A 23,208-nucleotide genomic window follows, 5' to 3' on the forward strand; every position below is an offset into this window, starting at 1 on the left:
ATTTTTTGTCTTTTATGTACTTATAGTTTTGAATGAAAACAAAAAAGTGGGAAAAGGGTAAACATTCTCTATTTTACAAACAGTAAATATTTCTATTTTACATTTGTAATTTAGATTTTGTGTGGTTAAAAATACTAGTTTGCATTTTTTTCTTTTGTGTACATGATTTACTTTTGCGAGCCTTAGAAATTAATGCTGCAGCCTGGATCTGGAACCCGGGCACCAGTTTGACACCAGAGCCAGAGAGTATCACGGTTTTGTAACGTGTTGTGCTGGTTAGAGACATTTCATACCATCTTGCCGAGCCAGGCAATTTGATACGCACATTCATCCAGACAATACAATACATCATAATGTTAACAGCACAATTACATTTGACTTGTAGACTACACATAACTTTCCACTTTTGATTATGATAGCAGGAATTGTGCTGAATGCACTTACCGTATCTACTCTGGACCGACCGCACACAGTTTCCCCTCTCAGTTATCCAATTGAGTAAATAAAATTATAAAACTTTGGGAGCCATCTAATCAATTTCTGTGGCATTTGTCGACAGGGCAAAGTAGAACATGGAGTCAAGATCATATTTCGTGTTGCAATGACTGGACTAAGCTGAGACAACATCATCTTATTTGTTCTTAATAGCTTGTGAGTCATTTTGCAAGGTCAAAAGAATGACTTACTAAAACAAAGAAAGCATAATGCATTTATTTCTCCATTCTTGTTTTTTAGTACAGTTTTTTTTTTGACAGGAAAGACATCAATACTAAATATATTTACCCACAAATGTAAAGTACACGCTAAATGTCTGATTGCATTGCAAAGGAAATTACCTATTAGAATCTTGCAATTCTTTTTTCCACTGGTATACAGTGGGGGAGCGTCTTCAGAGACAAATTTGTACCCTCAATCCCCTCACAACGTGTGTCACAGACGTTTGCGTTAATTTCTGAAAAGGCTCATTATAATTATTGGATATTAGCCCCCTCTACTGGACAAATATTTCCTCTGAGGTTGGGACCGTATAACGAACGATACGTGTTGTCTGGTGTCATGGTGGAGTCTCAATTTTTTTGGAGGATACGTTTATCAAATAAACGTTTTGAGTTCAGTCTTTTGGGTATTGAATAAAATGTTGCAGGAGAAATTAAATTTCCAGAACCCTAATCTAAAACTGTAATTTATTTATATCCAATGCTCACAATAATTCATGTCAGAAAAATGTTAGGGAGAAAGCAAGCACTGTGAATTTTGAAGTGTGCGTGTGTGTGTGTGTGTGTGTGTGTGTGTGTGTGTGTGTGTGTGTGTATGTGTGTGTGTGTGTGTGTGTGTGTGTGTGTGTGTGTGTGTGTGTGTGTGTGTGTGTGTGTGTGTGTGTGTGTGTGCTCGGTTGAAATATGCTATATAAATTTATATTCACAATTTTTCAACCCCGTCTGATGAATACTGTTTTAGCAATTATGACAATTTTTGACATTTTCTAATTATAAATAAGACAAAACATAACTTGCCAGATATTCATATAACAACTCTTTACTACAGTGGGTGGTGGTGATGATTAAATGTGAAAGCAACTTTAATATAGACCTTCTTAAGTATTTAACTAATTTCAACCCAAATGGAAAGTTGAAAAAATGGGTTGACCGTCTATCACCTTCAACGTGAGCCAATAACTAGAGCAAATTAGCAAATTATTTTTAATTGTGCCAGTTCCCCATGTATTGTTGTGGGTGTAACTGTATCAAATTACATGTTTATTTTTTTGTACACCAGATAAATACCCAATTGTTGAGAACTTCTTTTTTTCTGTATAACTGATAGCGCTTAATTCTCATAGCCATAGTTTAATAATTATTTTGGTGGATTGCTCTATAACACACATATTTACGACATTTTTATTGCTTTATACTGTTTTACAATAATTTATAATGATATTGTCCTGCCAACTAATTTTCACAATATGTGTGGTGACTATATTTACAGTGACAATAAACGATTCTATTCTATATATAAAATAACATAGTACCATACATCTAAAGTGGTTATTCCCAATGTCCTCACTGGAGTAAGTATAGAAATATTAATATTTAGTATATAAACACGAGCCAACGGAGACATTCAACTGGCAATCGTGTTAGTGAACACTGGATGGCATTGTTGCTGCTCTCAATTGTGTTTTTGTCAGTGTGTGCGTGTTAGTGTGCGTGTGTGAGGTTATGAAGTACACTATTGTAGGCAGCGTAATTATGTATTGTCATCTCCTTCTCATATTAAGGCATACATACATACTTAGGACATTCATTTTTTTGTCTTTCAAAATGTCACTCTAATCAGTGCAAGGCTCAGAAAAAAATGCAGTTTTATAATGGTGGTGAAATGCAAGTAAGCATCTCATGGAAAGCCCACCTGGTTCCTTTACTAGACCAAGGGGATGGTTGTAAATAACAGGTACCCCCCAAAAATGTATTGATAGGTAGTGTTTATTGGACGTGATGTCAATGACCAATGCCTGGTAGAAATGTCAAAGTGACTTAAATGTCAATCCTGCCAGTCTGTCTTATTATGTGTTGTCAAAGTTCAAATTGAAACATGTTTGTTTTTCAAAAAGCCATCCTTTTTTTAAAGGTGCACATTCTTGGTCCACGTTAAATGCTGTATTTGCACATAAGGTCTCGTGGCAGTCCGAGGCAAATTGTCTGGGGTAATCGCAGACAAACCTGTTTTTCCTGTTTCATATTGCCACACCCAACTTATCTGTTGTCTGTGAAACACCAGAGTAAGGGTATCACTCATTTTTTTATTGGTGTACCATGACATGGAAGTATCTATCCATTGTTAAAAGTCAATTTACAATGGAAATATATCTGTACCATATATATATATTTAAAGATAATTCAGTATGTACAAATCAGATTCACCCTCAAATTAAAAATATATATATATTTTTGGAATTAATTTAACAAAAACACTCTTCTTTTGCCTGTTTTGAAAATGTAATTTAATGTTGCTTTTTTTGTTTTTGGTATCTTGCCATAAATTGTTGGTCAATATCTTATGAATTTCAATACATCCTGTCTTTTTTCACATGCAATAATTCACATTGACTTCCAGTATTTTTTTTTTAAATAGAGTGTACCGGATTATGAGATGCGCTATCAATGAACATGTTCACTATCATACATAAGTGCACCAGATTCCGAATTGCTCTTGTCACTTGTTCTTTACGTTTTCACATTGTAATGATTGTTTTATTCATCTTCCATACATGCTAGAGCCTATTCCAGCTGATGTCGGGAGAAAGGCAGACTACACCCTGGACTGGTGGCCAGTCAGCCAAAGGGCTCATTGAGAGACAGTCGACCATTCACACTCACAATCATACCGCCACCAGCGGGAACCGAGCCCACACCTGCCTGCACCAAAGTCAGGCAAGTGAACCCCTACACCATGAGGTGGCTTTTTATTCATCCATATATATATATTTTTTTATTTTTTTATTTCCATATTGGCTTAATGTGTGTCTTAAGCTGTTTATTGGCACAGTATGCTCCAAGAAAATAGGTTTGAGTTCATTAAGCACAACCAGACTTCATAAAGACACTTGATTATCATCACTGTTTTCATATTTATTGTAATAACACTGTTAATTTTGTGGGGGGAAAAATCAAGGATTTCAAACGACTCCAGGTTCTACACAAAACCATCATAAATTATAAATAGAAATTGTGCAAGAAATGTTTTAAATAACATTTAAAGATTTATATTAGTCAATTGTAAAAATAAAATGACTCTACTGGACAAAAAAAATGACCAATCTATGACATAAAAGATAATTATTTTAATTTATGCTGGGGTAAATACCTACTTTTTATAAAATTTGAGCTTTAGCAAAGTGCTTTTTCTTTTTTAAAAAAAAGGAGTGCATGGGTCAGAAGAAAAACGTGGTGAATGGAATTTATGACGGAGCAGTGACAGTTGCAGAGGTAGAAAGAAGTGTTGTTTGTGACATCTCTTGGATGACAGTGAAGGTCTCTGAAATAACCAGTCATGTTGGTGAAGAGCACTCACTGAACTGTCTCTTCCAATAGCAGTCACTTCACACTCTCTTCAAAGAAGTAAGTACGTCAAATATCAATTCCTGGCTTCCCACTTAATTGTTTTCTATGCTCTGCTGAATCTGTCTATGCCATTGCCGTGTTCAACAGGAAGAACTGTGGTACCAGTAACCTTCACTTTAATGGCACTCAATTCCAATGTTGTTTAGTTCCAACAGGTAAGGGAAGCACTTTGAATACCAGCCGCTGGATTCCAATTCGTCCAACTTTAAAAGCAGCATTTCCATGGAGGGCAACAGCAGCAGCAGAGCTGACGAAGAGGGTTCTTTTTTTTGTACCTGGCGGCTAACTTGAACTTCTCATTAGAGGCTGCCACATAATCTTGGGTCCGTTCCACATTGGTCTGGATGTGCTCCATCTGGGTCCCTTGTTCCTCCACCAACATAAAAATTTCCATGAAGAGATCCTTCAACTCCATCATGTTGTTTTCAAGGCTTAACAATTCCTGCAGGGTAATAGCATGAAATAAAGAATCAAGTCCTGGGATGGCGGAATAATTTAAACTCTAACAATAATTTTAAAAATATTTTTGATGTCAAATATTCCATGTTCTCGAACAAAAAAAATGAACTGCCTGATAATTACAAGGTACATTGTTTCTTTGGATTTTTTTTACTTCACAAAGCATCAATTCATTCACCACCAAAAAACAATCATTAACATCAAATCTATTTAAACTGTGACTGTATATTAGTTTTATTAAGTAGCACAAATAAATACAATTATTAGGAATTTATTTTTTGTGCGTGTTCACAAGACTAAAACTTTAATTCTAAATGTTCTGCATTTTCATATTCATCAAAAATTCAAAAGAAGTAAATGCCATCTTTTTTTTTATTCCTCTTTCATCCAGCACCTAACAAATAACTAAATTAGGAAAACTAATACCACAACAAAATCTAATAAAAACCTGAAGTAAAACTAATAATTCATAAAACTAGTAAAAATGAAAACTTAGAAAAATAGTAAATCTGTTTTTACAACTAATTGAAACTAACTGAATTGGAGGAAAATAAATCTTACCTATATTTAACTATACCCTGAGAGACCAGACATTTATCTAAGCAGTCAAATTTAAATCAATGCCATATTTACGATCTCTGTGACCTTTGATCCCTTTTAATCATATCATCTACCCTGAAAATTTGAGTTAAATAGGCTAATCCGTTATTAAGTTATTGCGCATTCCATTTCAGACCCCATGAACTTTGACCTCATTACACCAAAATGATCACCTCCCCTTGTTTCGTGTTATATTCTACTACATATCCTCGGTAATAATCTTTCGATCCGTTCTTCATTTATCTTGAATACAAACATACAGACAAACCACCTTTCCTCAGTTAAATTTATAGTCAAGGGTTAAAAAAATGTTTTTGCCACATTTTACTCCTTTTATTATTTGAATCATTCACCTGATAAATTATCATATTAATGAAAAAATAATAATAAAACTACTAAAAACTAAAGTGAAAATAAAAACTTCAAGAAAATTAAAATTTACTCATAAACACGAGGAACTCCATTCTAAAAACTATTACTATACTATAATAATTTTATGTGTGTCTTAGTTTCAGTGTTGTAAATGATAATATTCCAAAGTTACTGTGTGGTACTGTGGGCATATTTAGTTAGTCTATCACTGTTTATTTCAGCCAAAGAGTATAGTTTACATTATGTAGTCATACAAAAGTAAATGGATGAGTAAAAAAAGGTAATTACTCTCACCTTGTGCCTCAGTTCAATCTCTGACAGTTGGGACCGAGTGATTTTGGCATCATTTAGCAGGTTTTCATTGAAGACTTCCCATTTTCCAGTAGCAACCATCTCATTTACCTCCTCTTCCGTAATATCTTTTCCTGAGACTTCTAGCTGCCGTATAATGAAGTCCTTGCAGCGCCCCTGCTTGGTCAACAGCCCTTCATTATACTGCCGCATTACCTGCATAAATGTAGCAGAATAAAAATTAAAAAAGAAGAGGATTTGATTTGTGGCAGAAGGAAATTAATAAGAAGACATTTGGGTATTATCTAAATCTCTTTTGGACACCCAGCCAAAAAAAAACAGTAATAATGTGAATATAGTGTAAATAATGTGTTTCAACTTTAGTTGTGTGACTTTTTATCTTTGACTTATGCTGTGCTCTTCACAAAATTGTATGTGAAGTAGCATTTGTGTGTGTGTATTGCTAAAACACAGCCCAGTTATTGTTAAATCATTTTTACTTCATGTGCGAACAGAAAATAGCTTCAAAGCAAACACAAGCAAGTTTAATTTCCAAACCTGCTGGAATTTGAGGTAAACTGCTGCATGCTGGGAGCGTTGTATTCTTGTTCGAACAGCAATAGAACCGTGCTGCTCTTCTGTTTTTTGCACTTGTTTGGAAAGCTTGTCCAGACGTCGGTGGAGGCTCTCAGCTTGGAGCTTGATGTCTTTTGTTATGCTGCTCTCTTTTTTCATTATACTGAAGCGCCGCATAGTTGCAACCAACATCTTTTGTTGTTGGCTAAATTTAAGGACCTATTTGAGATCAGAGACAAACAACTATGCGACATATTGTGTGATGATGATCAATGATTTTTAACCAGGGTCATGCCAAAACCAGAAAATGTTAAATACTTTAAGTATTTTAAATATTTCTGTAAATTTTTCATCAGGTGTAATATAGTATTTTTCGGACTATAAGTCGCACCTGAGTAGAATTCGCACCAGCCAAGCAATGCATAATTATGAGGAAATAAATATACCTATATATATGTCACCCTGGAGTATAAGTCTCCCTTTTGGGAGGGCAATTTTTTTCAGATTTTTTATCAGAAACAAAAAAAAATATGCCAGAGTAACAATAGTAAATTGGAGAACATCAAGTTAAATAGGCATTTGTGAAAATGACAGTTTTTCAGATAACTGTAGCCTAAAAAATAACCCGCTTGCAGTAGTGTCTTTTTTTACTGTTCATTTTATTTGTAGGGGTGTTGTGGTATTCTGTTCACTATTTGATGACAAGTGAACACATGTGGATTTGCCCCTCTGAATCTAAATGGATTGGACTCAAAAATACCCCAGAGCTCTAAGCTTTACTAACCTCGATTTCCAGCGCAACAATATCATTTCGCATTTGGTGAACTTCCGACAGGAAATTGTCAATGAGTGGCTCCTCCTCAAATAAAACAGCCTCGGGTGTTATGACTCCGAGAACCGTGGACTTGTCAGTGTCATCTTCCTCCTCAGACACAGGGGTAGAACTTATGCTTCCTGAATCAGGAAACTCCTGGGTTCTCTCCAGTAACTCTTTCAAGCGGTCTCTCATTGTGGCAAATGGCTGGCCACGGATTGTTCCTTGAGGGAGCAGAAATAGCTTCTGTCACTTTGGAATTTGATACTTTCTTCTTTAACTCTTTAACTACAGTGCCATTGACCATGATGGATGTCCAATTGTGTGTCTCTTTTCATCCTTTTGCTGTGAATTTGAATTATTGTGTTACTAGTAGACATCCTATTTGAACTGGGAGGATTGGCAGAGAATAAACATTAATTTGCTATCAGCCCTCCCTGTTCAAATAACTTGGCAGTCAATGAGTTAAACAGTTTCTCTGTGTTATTTGTCATTAAAAAGTTTTAAATATTGTGTGTTGAGGCAACTAACTGGACTATCAATCTAGAAGTCAATTATTGTCATTTTTCCCATATGGGTCTTGTCTAGCTTGGAAAAATGAATTGGCAATATAAAAAAAACTTCAAAACGCAACCTCTATGGACATTGGATTGTGTTGTTTGACAAGGTCGACAATGTTATAAAAACAGTTCAGTGTTCTCACTCTTAAGAGCTTAAGCTCACATCTTGAAAGTAGGAATATTTGTCCAAACCTGAGGTAAACACTAGACTCGAGGCACTCCTGTTTCCAACAAAGATCCAGTGTTAGATTCGTAAAATCCCTCTGAAAGGTCAAGTGCATTGCATTCGAGCATGTAATTAAGCATGGCAGATTGTAAATCTGACTTGGAAAGACAAGGGAGACAAGTGTTGGTTTCTGATTTTGATTTTTGTGTGAGTTTCGACCACCAAATAATGTCAACTTTCACCTTGTGAGATTGTCTATTCTTTGTAAAAGCGCAAAGTATAAGGCCATAAATCGCACAGCATAATATTTGATAAAATGTGCATCGGTCTAACATTTTTGAGAATTGAGAGATTGGAATTTGCCCAAAAGGCTGGGGTGAGGCCATGTAAACAAATGGTTGTAACAAAGAGAACCATATAAACTTTTAGAAGCCTTTCAGAATTTAAGAATATATGGTAATTTATATGTTTCATAAATAGCTGGTTGAATTTACCTTAGACACTCAGTATTCCCTTTCAACTCATTATTGATTGTCCTATCAGAAGATGTTGGAGAATGTAATCCATAGATAACAAGGTAGGATGAAGTCATCTTTCATCCGTCATGTTTGATCCCTTGATAGCAGCCACCAGCTGCTGGGTAACGCTCATAGGAAAAGTTACACTCGCAAACTGTGGAAGTTTTAAGGAAGTCATTTGGAGTCTTTCTCAAGCACCTCCCTTCCTTTTGAGGAATGTCTGGATAGAGCCACTAGGAAAGGGGCAAACTGCAGGCGTATTTGCCTATCTAAAGAAACAACAGATGACGTGATCACCGTTGAGAAAAGGGAGGGAAAACATGGAGAGGAGGAGGAACTTGTAATCCTTCCTCTAATTTCTGGTCAGGTAAATAGAGCACAGCAAATACAAGTATTGTGTACTTTGCAGGAGCCAAACAATAGGACTGTCAAGCAGGGCGTTAGGTTTCTGATGCACAAAGTTGATTTCTATGTGAGATATCTGAGTTCACAGGATAAGCCCTGTGGGTCTGGGGTATTGTACTCCTTAGGCTCCAGTAAGTCCACTGAGTACTTTTGACAGATTTCAACTGACAAGCTCCCCAAAACCTCTGTGCCGTTTCGGCGCGGGAAGCGACACACTCGGCTGAGCCGCTCCAAGTAGGGTGTCATGAGTTTGTGGATGAGACGAGTTTGGGGAGGTCACCAGTTCTGTCTGGGTCACGTTAAACTTTACAATATTTCATTTTTCCCCTCAGCCCACTGTGTGTTCATAACCTTGCAGGAGCCGTGTTGTTGGTATCGTTGCTAAATGTGCCTCTGAGGCAGAACATAGGTTAGAGGGTCATAGAGTTAATTAACCTTAATGCATATTTTAGTCTGACTCTGAGGTCTAATTTACATTTTTTTTGCATCATAGTAGCTTGACTTAATTGATTCATATTTTCTCCAGCACAATATGGGCCAATTAAAACCTTTAAAACTTTAGAAATCATCATTTAGTTCAGTTCTGGTGGGTGGTGATGTTTGGATTCAGTATGACAATTAAATGTCAAATTAAATATATGATGACTCTGCCAAATGATGCAGGTGAAGATTAATTCCACTATACCCCTGTGCATGTAATTATCATGTGATGTTATGTAAACCATTAGTCAGTCATCCCTAAAGGCAAGATATTATGACAACAAAGCAAAACCAGTTTTCTTAGTTTCAAAAGGTGCTCTCATCAGCATCATGGTGTCTATATTGAATGTAACTGTTTGCTCATGCCATGGGATAAGTAAACGGATCATCACGGAACATTTATAAATGAGTAATTGAAATTCGAATACATTATAGTAGCCTCTAAATCAGGGTTACAAAATGAGACTGTGTTATTTATACAAATAACTTGCCAAAAAGGAACATTCACAAACCCATCTACATAATGCAGCCTCTGGTCAATTTTTGGTTATCTTCTTTCCCTCAATGCTAGTTTGTTAAAATAGACTGCACAATTACCTTGTTGCTACAACAATGTAAAAAGATCAACAAAGTCAACTCTGTATTTTTTATATATACTAACAGCTGATGTATAAACACAATTATAGAACACCAAATAATGTTTGTCTCCCAAAATTATTATGACATTGAATTTGATAAACAAATGTAAATAAACAATTCAGTAGCATTGATTTCTTACAGAAAGTAAGAAGCAATAGGAAAAATGTGGTGTATTTTAAGTGTATTGTTGTCTTGAAAAAAATAATGTATGTCTGGTTTTCCCATTCTATGACACAATAGCAGACTAAGTGGTGTATTTAATCTTAGAGAGAACATCTGTGTATTGCTTTCAAAATAACATCATACTCTATGATGTGTGATTAAAATGTGCAGCATGTTTTATATGGAATAGGATGCAAAAATGGCATCAAAGTTTGCTATACTTAAACTGCATATAAGTGTCATATGATGTGAGAAGGATGTTAGAGGAGATAAATGAGCAAAGTACTATAGCTGGTCAGAGGGGCAAGGATAATGAGGGCAAAGCCAGCATCATTAAGCCAATGAGAAAGATGGATACTGAGGTTGTGGCCTTGCCGGGTAAAATGAAGAATTAAGATACTGTAGAAATCCCTGTGTGAAATTTAAATTTATGGTTAATATAATTTAACCCTTCAGCAGTGGTCCCCAACCACCGTGCTGCGGACTGGTACCGGTCTACAAATTAAATAATTCTTTCCATTTGAAATCACTCACACAAGACGCTATTGGCCTACAGAGATCAGGAGCTAACGGGATGCTGCACCTCAGCATTGCCATATCGGAAAAGCAGTCTCCAGCCCAATAAAGACATAAATATAACCTTCCGCTTTTGGTAGTAACCCATCCATTCTGTCAACACTGCTGCACCTACGGACTCACTGTGCATTTGCAGCTCATACAACAAACTGTGAGTACGTTTCAGAAACTTTTTACATTATTATATATTTGCTCGCAATGAAGAATGTTTTGCTTTACTTAGACCAAACAACAGGAAGGTCGAATCCTCTTGGACTGCTGGAATGTGGAGGAGAACCTTCGGCTCAACATGACCTTCATTTGTTTTGAGAGCTAAGACGTCTATTGAAACTAGGGTCCTCTTGCAAGAAAACACAGAAGATTGTCTTGTCTCTTTATTTGTGTGGAATGCCTATTGGTGAATCTATCATTTTCAAATAATGATTAATCATGAAAAGGTAACATAATTAATACACAGCGACTAGTCCACAGTGAAAGCACCCATTGCATTTTGGATACCAAATGTTAATATGGTGGTCTAAATGACCTAAAATGTTGTGATTTAAAATATGTTGCTCTTCTGCTCATATCACCATTATACGACTCTAAGTGTCAATTATTAGCAGCCTCTTTTCATGAGAAACAAACAACATTTTGTTGAGTGGATTTCAGGCTGGAGTTTTTCCATGTAAACACAGACAGGAGTAGTCTATAAAAATAGCACATGCACACAGTCTTCTGTCTGTGTATACATAATGATCCGAAATTCTTTGAAAATTATGCATTACATGCACATAAGCCTAACTATAAAACTGGAGCTGAAATTACAACATTCTTCACATCCATGCCTTAGCAATGACAGGTTAATGACACAAAGGAAAAAAGAGGGATGTCACGGGACAGGTTAGTGGCTCAATAGAGCATCCGTGCATATCCCAAAGAAACACACATACATACACAAACATACCCATACTCATCTCCCACCAGCCGGCCACCTCTAATCGAGATAGAGGCAGATCGAAATGCCTGCAGATGACAAGTTGCGAATGGATTGGCTTCTATGCCCTTGTCATGTTGTTCCATCTGCACCAAACAGAGAGAAAGACAGATGGAGTCCATGGCAGAAGGCTGGGTGGTAAAGGAAGACAGGTAGGAGAATGCAGAGTAATGCATCCAAAAATAAAACAGAACAAAAAATGGCTTCTTCAAATTAAATCTTTCTTGCACCGATTATAATTCGTAATTTAATTACAACACTTACAGGGTACTCATTTAAGTCATTGGCTTCCATTGATGGTGCGAAACCAATCCATTTGTACAAAAGGGGGGGGGGGATGCACTATTCGACCCTCTCAATCAAAGTGATCTAGCACCATCAATGGCACTGAAACATAAGCATTCACGGTCTTTCTTCCTGGTTTAGATGAATTCGACAGCTATGGCCAGTAATGGTATGCATTCATTCATTCATTCAGGGAGGAAACCAGAGTACCTGGAGAAAACCCACCCAAACACGAGGAGAACATGCAAACTCCACAAAGGAGGACTGACCTGGGTTCAAACCCAGGAGCCCAGAACTGTGAGGCCGACATGCTAACCACTGATATATTGCTAATATTTATGTATTCATTTTTGCCTGATATATATTTTTTCTTAATTACCAAAAAATAGACACTTCCTCTATATGGAGTTAAAGGTATTGTGTCAACTTATGAATCTATGTCCACTGAAAGGGTTAAAAATAGATGAATTGTTTGAGTTCATTTGATATGGGAGCATAATGGCATGTGATTAGAGACCTGGATCAACAAATTTGCATTGAGGTCTCACTACCATGATTCCCATTGCATTTGTTCCAAATGCAATGATTTGCTTAGAGCTTTTTTTTTTACATCAAAATATGGTCACTCACCTGTGCTAATGTGATCATCATCAGCTTCCCATGTAAACATCCTGTGTTTAATCCATTCAACAATTATGCAGGAAATACCATAGAGCTGATAAAACCTTTATGCAGGTAATTTATGTTGGACCAGTGTGTTTTCTGCAAGGTGATGCGGTGGCAAATGCTGAGAGGCAGGTTAATGTTGTTTCCCCTCTCAAGCGGATTAATCACCTACCTACTACCTGCCAACATAATCTTTGTCAGGAGATAGGGAGACTCTGCCAACTGCTAAACTGCGAGACAGCAGGGGGAAGAGAGAGAGATGGCAGGGAAGAGAAATTAACCACATTAATTCTCTTCATACAACCCATAAACATATTTGTCTGCTTTGCTTTCTTATAATGTCAATCTTTCTTTTCAGCTGTCTCTGTAAGAAAAGACATTTTATGCTTTGCAAAACCATAACTTTGGCAAATGTTTGAAGAGAGGGATCTATTTTTTCCTTTTCTGTGTATCAAAAAAATTATGCAATATTGAATTGTGTTCTGAATAGTGTGAATGTTTTTTTGTTTTTTGTTTTAACCTTTCAGTGCGCTTCCATTATAGTAAACTACATTCTGCACGGATTGGAGGTCTGGTATTGGAATAGGAAAAGTGAATGCAAAACACAGCCTTTCTAAGCCAACATAAAAAAATTGAGATCGAAGCCATTCCATTTGTTCCCGTTAGCTGGGCGTCTCTCATTGACATCTGCTGATGGGAGTTTGTCTTGCACGATGTCCTTCATTTCACCTCCCGAGGTGTCTCTCATTATTCCCTCCCCTATCCTTTCTTCTATACTCCTTTTCCTATGTTGAGATATCATAAATTGCTGAATAGAAAGCCTTGTTTCCAGACCGTTAAGCGCACCAGCCAGTGCCAAGGGCCTTCCATCCCCTGTTGCTCCTTTGAAGGCACTTAGGTGAAACAAAAAATAGCCTTTGTCTCAGTGCAACTTCCCCAAATGTGTATGTATCATTCAAGCAGAAAAACTAAACAATAGCCTAATCAACATTCTATCTCAAGGCCTTATGCCACTCTTGTTGAGCATGAAGGCCATGTATTGGTTTTATTCTGTACTTCTTCAGATTCATCGGCCTGCGGCTGTCTAATAAGCACTTTGTCGACAAATGAAAACATCCAAATATTCACCATATTGTTGACGGTTTTATTATGTAATTCTATGTGTCCATCCATTTTCTTTGGCGCTTGTTCATAGCTGAGTTAGTCCACCCTGAGTTGGAACCTATACAAAATTTAGAATTCTACCAATCCTTCTGCGTGTGTATTGCTTGCTAACAGACTTGAAAAACGTCTCATCTCTCATCTCATTTTCTGAACCGCTTTCTCCTCATTAGGGTCGGGGGGGCTGGAGCAAATCCCAGCTGACTCCGGACCAGAGGCGGGGATACCCTGAATCGGTGGCCAGACGATCGCAGGGCACAAGGAGACGGACAACCATGCACACTCACACCCATACCCAAGTGCAATTTAGAGTGTCCACTCAGCCTACCATCCATAGTTTTGGAATGTGGGAGGAAACCGGAGTACCCAGAGGAAACCCATGCAAAAACGTATAAATTAAAACTCATTTCTGATAAACAGCAGTTGTTTGAGTGCTCTAGAAAAAAAGGTAGAATTGATTTCAGACCAGATGTGGGGTATTCATTTGACTGGTAATCAGCCAACTCCTATACAGATTTATGCTTTTGGCAAGCAATCATTCACACACAATTTGACACCCTTGTGCTGTAAATAGAGTCTTCAGCTAACCTAACGTTCACAAAGCAAGATTTTATATAACTTTCAGTATATTTGTCTCTGTGCGTCATACAGAATAACAACTGAGCTATGCATAACTGCAAGCAAAGTCAAATCCAGACCAAACAGAATCACCACTGAGTTGTATACATAAGTGCAGGATGGGTGAAATAGACTGCTGAAGCATGAGCTTGGGGCAGATGTCTGCTGAAATCATAATTACATGTCTTTGAGAGACCAGCGTGTCTGCACATCACCACTCAATGATGAAAACACAAAATATGGAAATGTCATTTTCTTGTCAGGTTGAGACTTTTTTATTTGTTGTTGTTTTGTAAAAATCTATGTAAATAACCTACTGAGTAAAGTCATTGTAATATATCACTTTGGGGAATTTTGCTTGCATGAAGTAAAAAGATACAGTTGTTCTGTGTCTAAGGTGTTTTTCTTTGTTTGTTTTTTGGGTGCATGCAGTTTATTTGACCACACAAAGCAATCCATTTCTAAATGTTTTCAGTCAAAGGAAGAGTAGTAATATATTATTCAATTGAAGCTACGTCTACGAGGTCTATTTCAATTTTCACCCATCTGCATGAAATTGACTGAAAAATTAAGCAAACTTTTTCTTTCAACTCTAGTATAGAAACGGTTCAGTGTATATCTTATCTCTGGCCTTTTAATTTCTGCAGATAAAGTACATTGGTTTTAGGCCATTTAATAATCACAAGCACACATGAGAATGATGTCTTGTGGTTTGTACACTAGGTTTGTATATCAACATAACTTCTTCAGTCATGGCCAGTAGCTGACCTGTTTCTAAGAGTGTTGGTGGTGGATCGTTGCTGGCCTTTTGTTTTGAAGTAATCTTTTAAACCTTGTAGATGGTTTCTCACTGAAAAATATAATAATTCCATGTTTCCCAAAAGAATAGCGGGTGAAATACAAATGTGTAGTAGATCCTGTCAAAGCCTAGTAGAAATACTCATCAAGTCATGCCTTGAGGCTATTTATGCTTCTTCTGAGCTTGACAGCAGAATGTCTGCAGTTCTGTGATTATTGATGATATTCTGTTGGAGTGAGTTATCATGGCCTTTAAATGAACTCCTAAAAAAAGGTGAAGAAGACAATTGTTTTAAAGGGCTTTGTTACCCTCAATTGAATACATGTGACAGTAGACTTTATCTGACAACTGAAGCTATGTTTAGTTTGCATGTAAAGTTTAGTTTACAGGTCATTACTGAGGCTCTTTTTATCGTCCAAAAGTGCAGGGCCTATAATTCTTTTGTTGGAGGACAAAATCACGTGAAATTCACCTGCCTGACTTTTAAAAGGTAGTTTCATTTTCACTCCCAGAAGAATTAGTCATTTCTTTTAAATGATCGGCCCACAGCTGTCATAAATTCCAGCAAAGAGTCTATTAAATTCATGTTGGACACAGGTAATTTAATTCATAAGACAGGCAAGATTACATCAGAGTTGTAATAGCCTAATGATGAAGCATGGTGTTTGAGTTTCAGTTAATAGGATTGCTTAATAGATGACAGAGGGCAAACTATCATCCACTAGGCTACTAAGGAAACACAAGACATTTCCAATCATCTCCCGCCAGCATAAGAGCCAGTTCTAAGATTTACTGTCTGATTACAAAGCCTGGGAATTGCAATGCAACTGATGCTTTCTACAGTTTTCTCCAGGTGCTGTATGAAGTGGTGGCAGGTGTATGTATCTGAAAGAGAGAGACCACACAATTTAGAACCAACATCACAAAAAAAGAGCATTGTTGTGCCTTTAGGTGTACAATGGCTACACTCACCAGGGTTTTGTCTCCAGAGCTATTACTTTTCAACCATTGATGAGTGATATGATTGATTGTTCTCCCTCTTTTTAATAATAGAATGTTTAAAAAAAAGATAGTAGGTACTGTGGATCCTTTATATTTTATTAAATAAAAGAATAAAACAAAAGCAATTACTTGCCAATCCACCCTTTTAAAAATGGGGATAAAAGATAATTATATATAATGACGCAAATAATGACACTAATAATGACTATTACACGCATTGCCGGGTTGTTAGTGTTGATAGTGTTCCGCTTATTAATACCTTCTCAATTGGCATCAGTTGCCCAAGACACAGCTCTAAATACCAATAAAACTAATGAGAATGATGCAGCTTCTATTTTAGTAGGATGATGAGCCTCTTTCTGGTGTCCTCTGTCTGAACCCTCTGTTTATCTCTGTATATTTCAAAGGAAGCAAGCGCTGCTGATTTGCATAATCTCGACCGTATTGGGCATGTGCTACTGTATTGGCAAGTGCCTTGACTTTTTTCCTGCATTCCCAAATCTAATTATCCCTTCTGGCCTGGGGACAAGGCCAACTCAGTTCCTCACAAATGAAAATGAAACCGATACAAAGGCAATCTGCCGTTTGCACAGGTTTTTATCAAAACTAGGTCATTAGTTTTAACAGTTCCATCCAGTTTATACAAGACAGAAAAGACACTAGTATCTGTCCAAACAACTTTCCAAACATATTAATGCCATAAAATGTAGGACGGGAGGAGAACTAGAGCTCCCATGCAAACTTCAATAATGAAAACCGTCCAGGTGGTCTTACTTCTGAACTATCTAAATGTGATCCCTGTCTAAAACTATTCTAGGTAGAGCTTTCACGCAAAAAAAACCTTGTAAAAGAGGACGCCACAGACAAAGCACTATTAAACTAGCAGAGACAGATAGATGGTTAGTCATCTTTAAGCTGGAGCTTGGCGGAGATCCGACACACTTGAGAGCTTCTTGAGAACAAAGTCCTACACTTGGGTATGCAGATCAATCCCTACCTCTTTTTTGTCCTCATATCCTCCCTGTCATTAAAACTTTTAATTGACTCATTTGAACCTGCTCATGCACTGCCTCATTGAGACATGGCGCTATCATGGAGCAGATTGTCTCAGCAACGGTGCATTCACCCACCAATAGGCCTAATCATGGTGCCTCGTTCTTTAATAAGCCATAATCATTTTCAAAACGTCATATTTATTGTCATTCCTGACACCCGTGTAAATTCAATATTGGACAAATATATTTATTTCTCCTTAAAACTTACATTTCACATCACTGTAATCATAACATAATATAATGTTTTAACACATTTACAGCAGTTTTTCGAGGAAATGCTTTTTTTCCCGGGTGATCATTTTACCTTTGACACTGAATGTGTCTAATTTTTATTCTTACACATTCTAGCACTGGGGGATACCCTGCATAAATGCGGCGTAGTATACAATACTATATCTATCTACTATATTAAGCCCATGTTCCAACTTGTTTTTGCAGTCTCCAAATGTCCATCTTACATTTTTAACCTGGCTTCGCCTTCATTAATAAAGGTTTAATCAAGTTCCGATTGCCTTTATGTAAATCATAACCTTTCAGAGCTGTCAGGAAATGAAATATCTCAAAATACACCACATAAGCAGCTCAATTGAAGCAAGTGCTGAGTTGTTAAGTGTCCAAATTGTAATCCATCACAGACAGACTGTCTTGTCAAGCCTTCTGTCAGCCATCATTATATTAACATTTTATTCTGCCACTATTATCTGCCATCTCAATGTGTGGTAGGCAGCTGCTAATGGCCTTTTCCCCCTTAATATACATTTGATTTTGTTTTGTTTAAAGAAAATATTACTTGCCATTCACAGTCATGGTTATCTTATTCCTTTACTTTTTCCCTGACCAACCATTTTCGCTATGGATCTATGCATTTTGAGATAATAATGAGACTTTGAGTGTCAGAGGTTAAAATGCTAATCTGAAAGTGACGGATTCAACGTGTGTTTTGACAAGGATTTCACGCATACTCTTGTGAAAAATACCCTCACTTGATGGGTATAGCAATATGTAAATCGTGCTTTTTGAGGGATAGGCAATGGAAATATTTTACTCACACAAAGGTAAAACATTAAATTTATGATAATAAATAAATAATAGCCTGAGTGGTTAATGCATATATCTACACCCCCGTGACCCTTGTGGGCATGAGCCGTACGTAAAATGAATGAAAAAAATCCTGAGCGCCTGTTTGTTTTAGATTGACATTTGCCTGTATCTGTTTTTGGGTTTAAATAAAAAAGAAAAAGAAAAACAATTGTTTGTGATTAGAAAAATGTCCACTATAATTGTGCTAGCATACTTTAAGTATCTGCAAATTTCTTCCGAAAATCTGTTCTGTTAAATCTTGTTAAATGCAGACGATTGCCCAAAAGCAGACAAAATCCATAAGACAGGAAGTCTTGAAGCCATTTTCATATTCTCTGCCCCCTTTTGCAACCTGGACCTCACATAAGAGATTAGTTTCCCCTGAGTGCTCCTCACTGCAGGAAAATGGCCTCATTAACAGCCAGTGAAGCCACATCGAGGGCAATCTCACTCTCTTTGCGATTAGGCTGCACAAGGCCCTTAATCTGCCCTGTGCATAATGAACACTGGCTGTGAAATTGAAACTGTCCATGGTCCAATGGGTCAACTGTTGTGTACCATGAAGAACATACGTTATAGAACCTCAATGTTATAGAAGGAGTGAGTTATAAATATTTTGTCACACTGCTAGACTGCACTTCTGAGCCCTAGGGTTTGAGCTGTCCGATGTTGTGTGGCCAACAAAAGCAACTTACGTGTTGACATTAGTTGTCATGTTTGTTGTTGTTGTTGTTTATTAAATTTAAATTACAAACTAATAATTTGAAAATGTATACTGCCCTCTCCGCCTTTTGGGGAAAAAAAAGAAAATTATGAAAAAAATTAAGTGAATATTTTCAGTTTTTCCTTTCTTTTCATTTACTAAATACAAAAATCAAAAGGATTCTTTTTTTTAAACTTTTTTATCAAATGTCCTTGTTTGCTTTAAAAGGAAAAGTTCAAATGAATAAAATAGAAAAAATATATTTTTAGTTATTTAAGAAACAACAACAAAAAATCAAGTTAGTAAAGTGAATATTTATTATTCATTATCAATTTTATTTTTATTAAATTAAAAGAGAAATCTAAATGAATGAAAACAATTTGGAGGTCAACAATGACAAGTCATTTGCAAGTCAATTAGTCACTCAATCATCGGAGCCATAAGTTACTTGCCATTGATAGCATGGGACATTCAATCCTTTTGACTGTGAGGGACTGATCAATTCTCATACCATCCTCAGACTGGAGTTGCACTATTTCATAAAGGACATAAATTGACCTACTTAGTGCATCTTAACTATCGCAATATTCTTAGAGTACAATGTCCTCCGGCCTTTACAGGAGTTGTGGTCCAAACTTATCAGATAATAGTCCATTTATGCCCCCTGAATCCTTTTGCCTTTGCAGATTGCTTAATTTATCAACATGCCTCCGCCTTGCATATGATGCATAATTATAAAATGATTAATATGTGCAGCATCCTGCCCTATAGAACCTTCTTTGCTGTGATAAAATCCTGCAAAAGCTATCTGGCTGTTGAAGATGCTTCTTCAGGTTGTGTCACTCTGTATAGCAGTGACAGATTTGCTGTTGAGTACCAAAAGAGTCCTACTCTCTCGATCAGAGTGCATCACAACGGTCACACTGCGTGGTCGCAGATGAGTTATTGACCTACTGCAAAACAAAGGCTTCGGAGCAGCGGCAGCAATACATCACATGCTCCGTGAACGATGACAAAACTCTTGCAAGACTTTGAGGAATTAAGTAAAAGTCAAACTTCCATTTTGCTTTTGCAAATCTTATCATATTCATTCGATGAAAAGAACATCTTACAACTAATTCACATTTTTTCATGAAATACAAGTGTAGGTTTTTTTTTTAGATTTTATGTTATAGAGTCCATTATGATGGCCAACACATTTTTACTCATTTGGTTTCCATTTACTGTGTGAGAAATCTATTTTGACTGGGAGGGCCAAATGAACATTGTTAGGGCTCCCACGATTAATTGAATAATCAATAAGGGAAAATCATCATCTAATTTAATTGCCAATAAACAGTTTAGAGACATTCTTGATGTCAACATTAGCCAAATCTTTTTTTTGAGTATCCATTTAAAAATGTTCAACATCTCACCAACAGTAAATAATCTATTTCTTTTATTAAAATTGATTTGAAGTTAAATTGCAATTATATTTTTCATTTTTAGCTTTAATTAATCATTTCTGAGAAAATCAGCAAACGTGTTGGATTTGTTATGATTAATGTTTACATCTAACACATTTTCTTTTTTTTACTTCAAAAATATATTCACCCCATATTTTTACATTTTTATTTTTAAAATTATGTATTTATTTATTGGGGGGGGGGGGGGGTACGTACATGTAACCCCAGTAGTACATGGACATTTTACATGAATTGTAATTTAGTGAAAAATTCAAACCAATGCATGTGCTTTATTTATGGGAACCACAGAAAATAATGCTCCATTTCAATGAACACATACATATATGAGCCAGGGTTAAGCGTTAAAGATGTAAATGACGTGACAGATAAAAATTGGAGCTCCTCCATTGACACACAACTGCATGCATACGAATAAAGTTAACCGGGTCTATGAATCATCAAAGTGGAGAACGTGAAGCCCTGCTTCGTTTACTCCTTGGAGCCTTGAGGAACCGCAATAACAGCTGTAAGACAGTGATCAATCTGCATTACATTTTCAAACTACTAAAACAACACTCACCTTTTCTTCTTGTCACACTGTACAAAGCATGGTGGCTTGGTGCTGGAGCTGGGAACAGAAAGCATTAAACTAAAAGGTCATCGCTCAGTTATTAGGCATGGCGCTGTTTGCTAATAGCCCAGCCCAGAGAGGCAGCTATTGATCAGGACCTGTCCCTGCTCCAACAGGGAGGATTACACACATTTCATTTGTTCTATCTAATTGAGCAGGGTTCACCTTGTGAGGAGTCTTTGCACATGTACACAGGCAAAGCACCTACAAGCTTGGTTTAAACCAAGCATGTGCATCAATGTGTATTTACATGCATACACAAACATGCACATCTAATGAATACTATCAACAATAGAAGCAAACATTTTCTTTCAGTGTTATATGTTACTGCTGATGAAAGATAATTGTTGATTGGGAATGTCTTCCTTATTCCATAACATTATTATTATTATTAACATTATGATGAACATATGCACTGATGAGCATCACTGAATTTGACACCATGTTATTTATCGTGATTGAATGTAACTTCTTCAACCAGTCAATGCATTTAAAAAAAAAATGAGTATAATGTATGCCATCATGTGTTCCAAAGACCACCTAATCATAGGGAGGACTGACAATGCATTTAGTTTGAATTGCAGTTTTTTTTTTCATTATGAAAGAAAGTGCCACAATTTAAAATAAATCCATACCTTGTGACAGAAAATAAAGGTAAATGATGAACCTGTTGAACTGTCTGATTTTATTTTGGCTGATGTTAAGAAGGTGGATTAGAGTCAAATATTTTTGTTTAGAGATAGTCAAAATGCATTGGATGTCTAAATGAGCTAAATGGTAGTGAGTTGGCCCACATAATGGGCCTCTGAAGGAAACCCTATTAACAATGCAGCCTGCGATAAAGATGACTTTGGCAGCCTTGATTTAGAATATACATTCTGAAAATTGCAACTGTGAAACAATTTGTTAACAAATTGGTTAACAAAGAAAACTCTTTGAAGCTAAGGTAATAGAAGGTTGATGTTTGAAATTCCAAGAACACCCACTCCTGCTTCTTGATCAGTAAATTCTCAGTACGGTCTCAATGCATACTCTGTGTGATCGTTTTGCATAACGCAGCAGAGGCACATCTCCATTATGGACCCCTGACTGAGCCACTTCCAGAGTCTGTCCATCAAACTCTTGTTCGTTCTGATTCGTTGATTGCTGCGGAGATGACAGAGGACATTGAAGGCTGCAGTCCCCCTGCAGTGCACTCTTCTGGTTCCAGTCAAACTGATACTTAGTCAATGTGTAAAACCTGCATTTATCTTGAGCATAAGTCTCTAAAATGTGTTCATCGTTGTGACTCCAGGTATTGTTAGTCTACAAAGGTTGGGACCCTCGGTCGTTCAATGCATTTTATATTTCATTCAAAATACTTGTCCTGTCCGGATTTATTCCTTAATAAGGCACTCATTTAACTCATTGACGGACATTGGCTGCGCTACTCATTATGCATCGGCCGCACAACTCAGGGGTGGTGGGTACGATCCCAGGTCGGTCCTCACTGTGTGGAGTTTGCATGTTCTCCCCGGGCATTTTCTCTGGATACTCCTTTTTCCTCCCACATCCCAAAACCATCCGGAGTAGGGTGGTTTAACACTCTAAATTGGCCCTAGGTATGAGTGTGAGCGTGAATGTTTGTCCGTCTCCTGTGCCCTTTCAGGGTAAACAGTGGCCAATTGATTGCAATGTGGGAGAGATTTTTGTTTGGTGGTGTGGGATCATCTTCAGTTGGTCAATTACTTAATGTGCTTAACAGTATTGTTAATAGCCGCCTCATGGAGTAAAGTTTCACTCGCTTAAGGGTGGATGGTCCTTTGTCTCTCTGTGTGCCCTATGGATGACTGGTGACCAGTCTAGGATGAACTAGTCTGCCTTTTTCCCAAAGTCAGCTGGGAGAGACGTAACCCTCTGGAGGAAGCGTGGTATGGAAGATGAATGAACGAGTATCGGCCATTGTTGTCCAGAGTTGAGAATATTTTCCTGTTTCTGCTTTGTACAATCTTGATTTTTGTATATTCAAATGTTGTAGATAGCATTTATATAGAGGTTTCTCTAACTCT

At 36.9% G+C, this 23,208-nt stretch overlaps 1 protein-coding gene across 1 annotated transcript; it reads right to left on the reverse strand.

Annotated features, from left to right (window-relative positions):
* Positions 1–3,608: 3,608 nt before the first annotated feature.
* On the reverse strand, positions 3,609–8,616 carry stx19 (syntaxin 19). The gene is made up of 5 exons (XM_077617138.1): positions 8,454–8,616; positions 7,204–7,457; positions 6,402–6,638; positions 5,847–6,059; positions 3,609–4,563 (listed from the first exon to the last, which is right to left on the reverse strand). Exons 2-5 carry the CDS (start codon positions 7,426–7,428, stop codon positions 4,327–4,329), a joined length of 912 nt encoding a protein of 303 aa, XP_077473264.1. The 5' UTR covers positions 7,429–7,457; positions 8,454–8,616; the 3' UTR covers positions 3,609–4,326.
* Between the last annotated feature and the right edge of the window lie 14,592 nt (positions 8,617–23,208).

This window comes from Stigmatopora argus, chromosome 13 (genome assembly GCF_051989625.1).
Source record: "Stigmatopora argus isolate UIUO_Sarg chromosome 13, RoL_Sarg_1.0, whole genome shotgun sequence".
Classification (NCBI taxonomy): Eukaryota; Metazoa; Chordata; class Actinopteri; order Syngnathiformes; family Syngnathidae; genus Stigmatopora; species Stigmatopora argus.

Coding starts and splice junctions, on each gene's coding strand:
- stx19 (XM_077617138.1), bottom strand. CDS start 7,428: ATGAGAGACCGCTTGAAAGAGTTACTGGAGAGAACCCAGGAGTTTCCT. Junction 6,639..7,203: donor TTGTTGCGCTGGAAATCGAG/GTTAGTAAAGCT, acceptor GATCTCAAATAG/GTCCTTAAATTTAGCCAACA. Junction 6,060..6,401: donor TTTACCTCAAATTCCAGCAG/GTTTGGAAATTA, acceptor ACATTTATGCAG/GTAATGCGGCAGTATAATGA.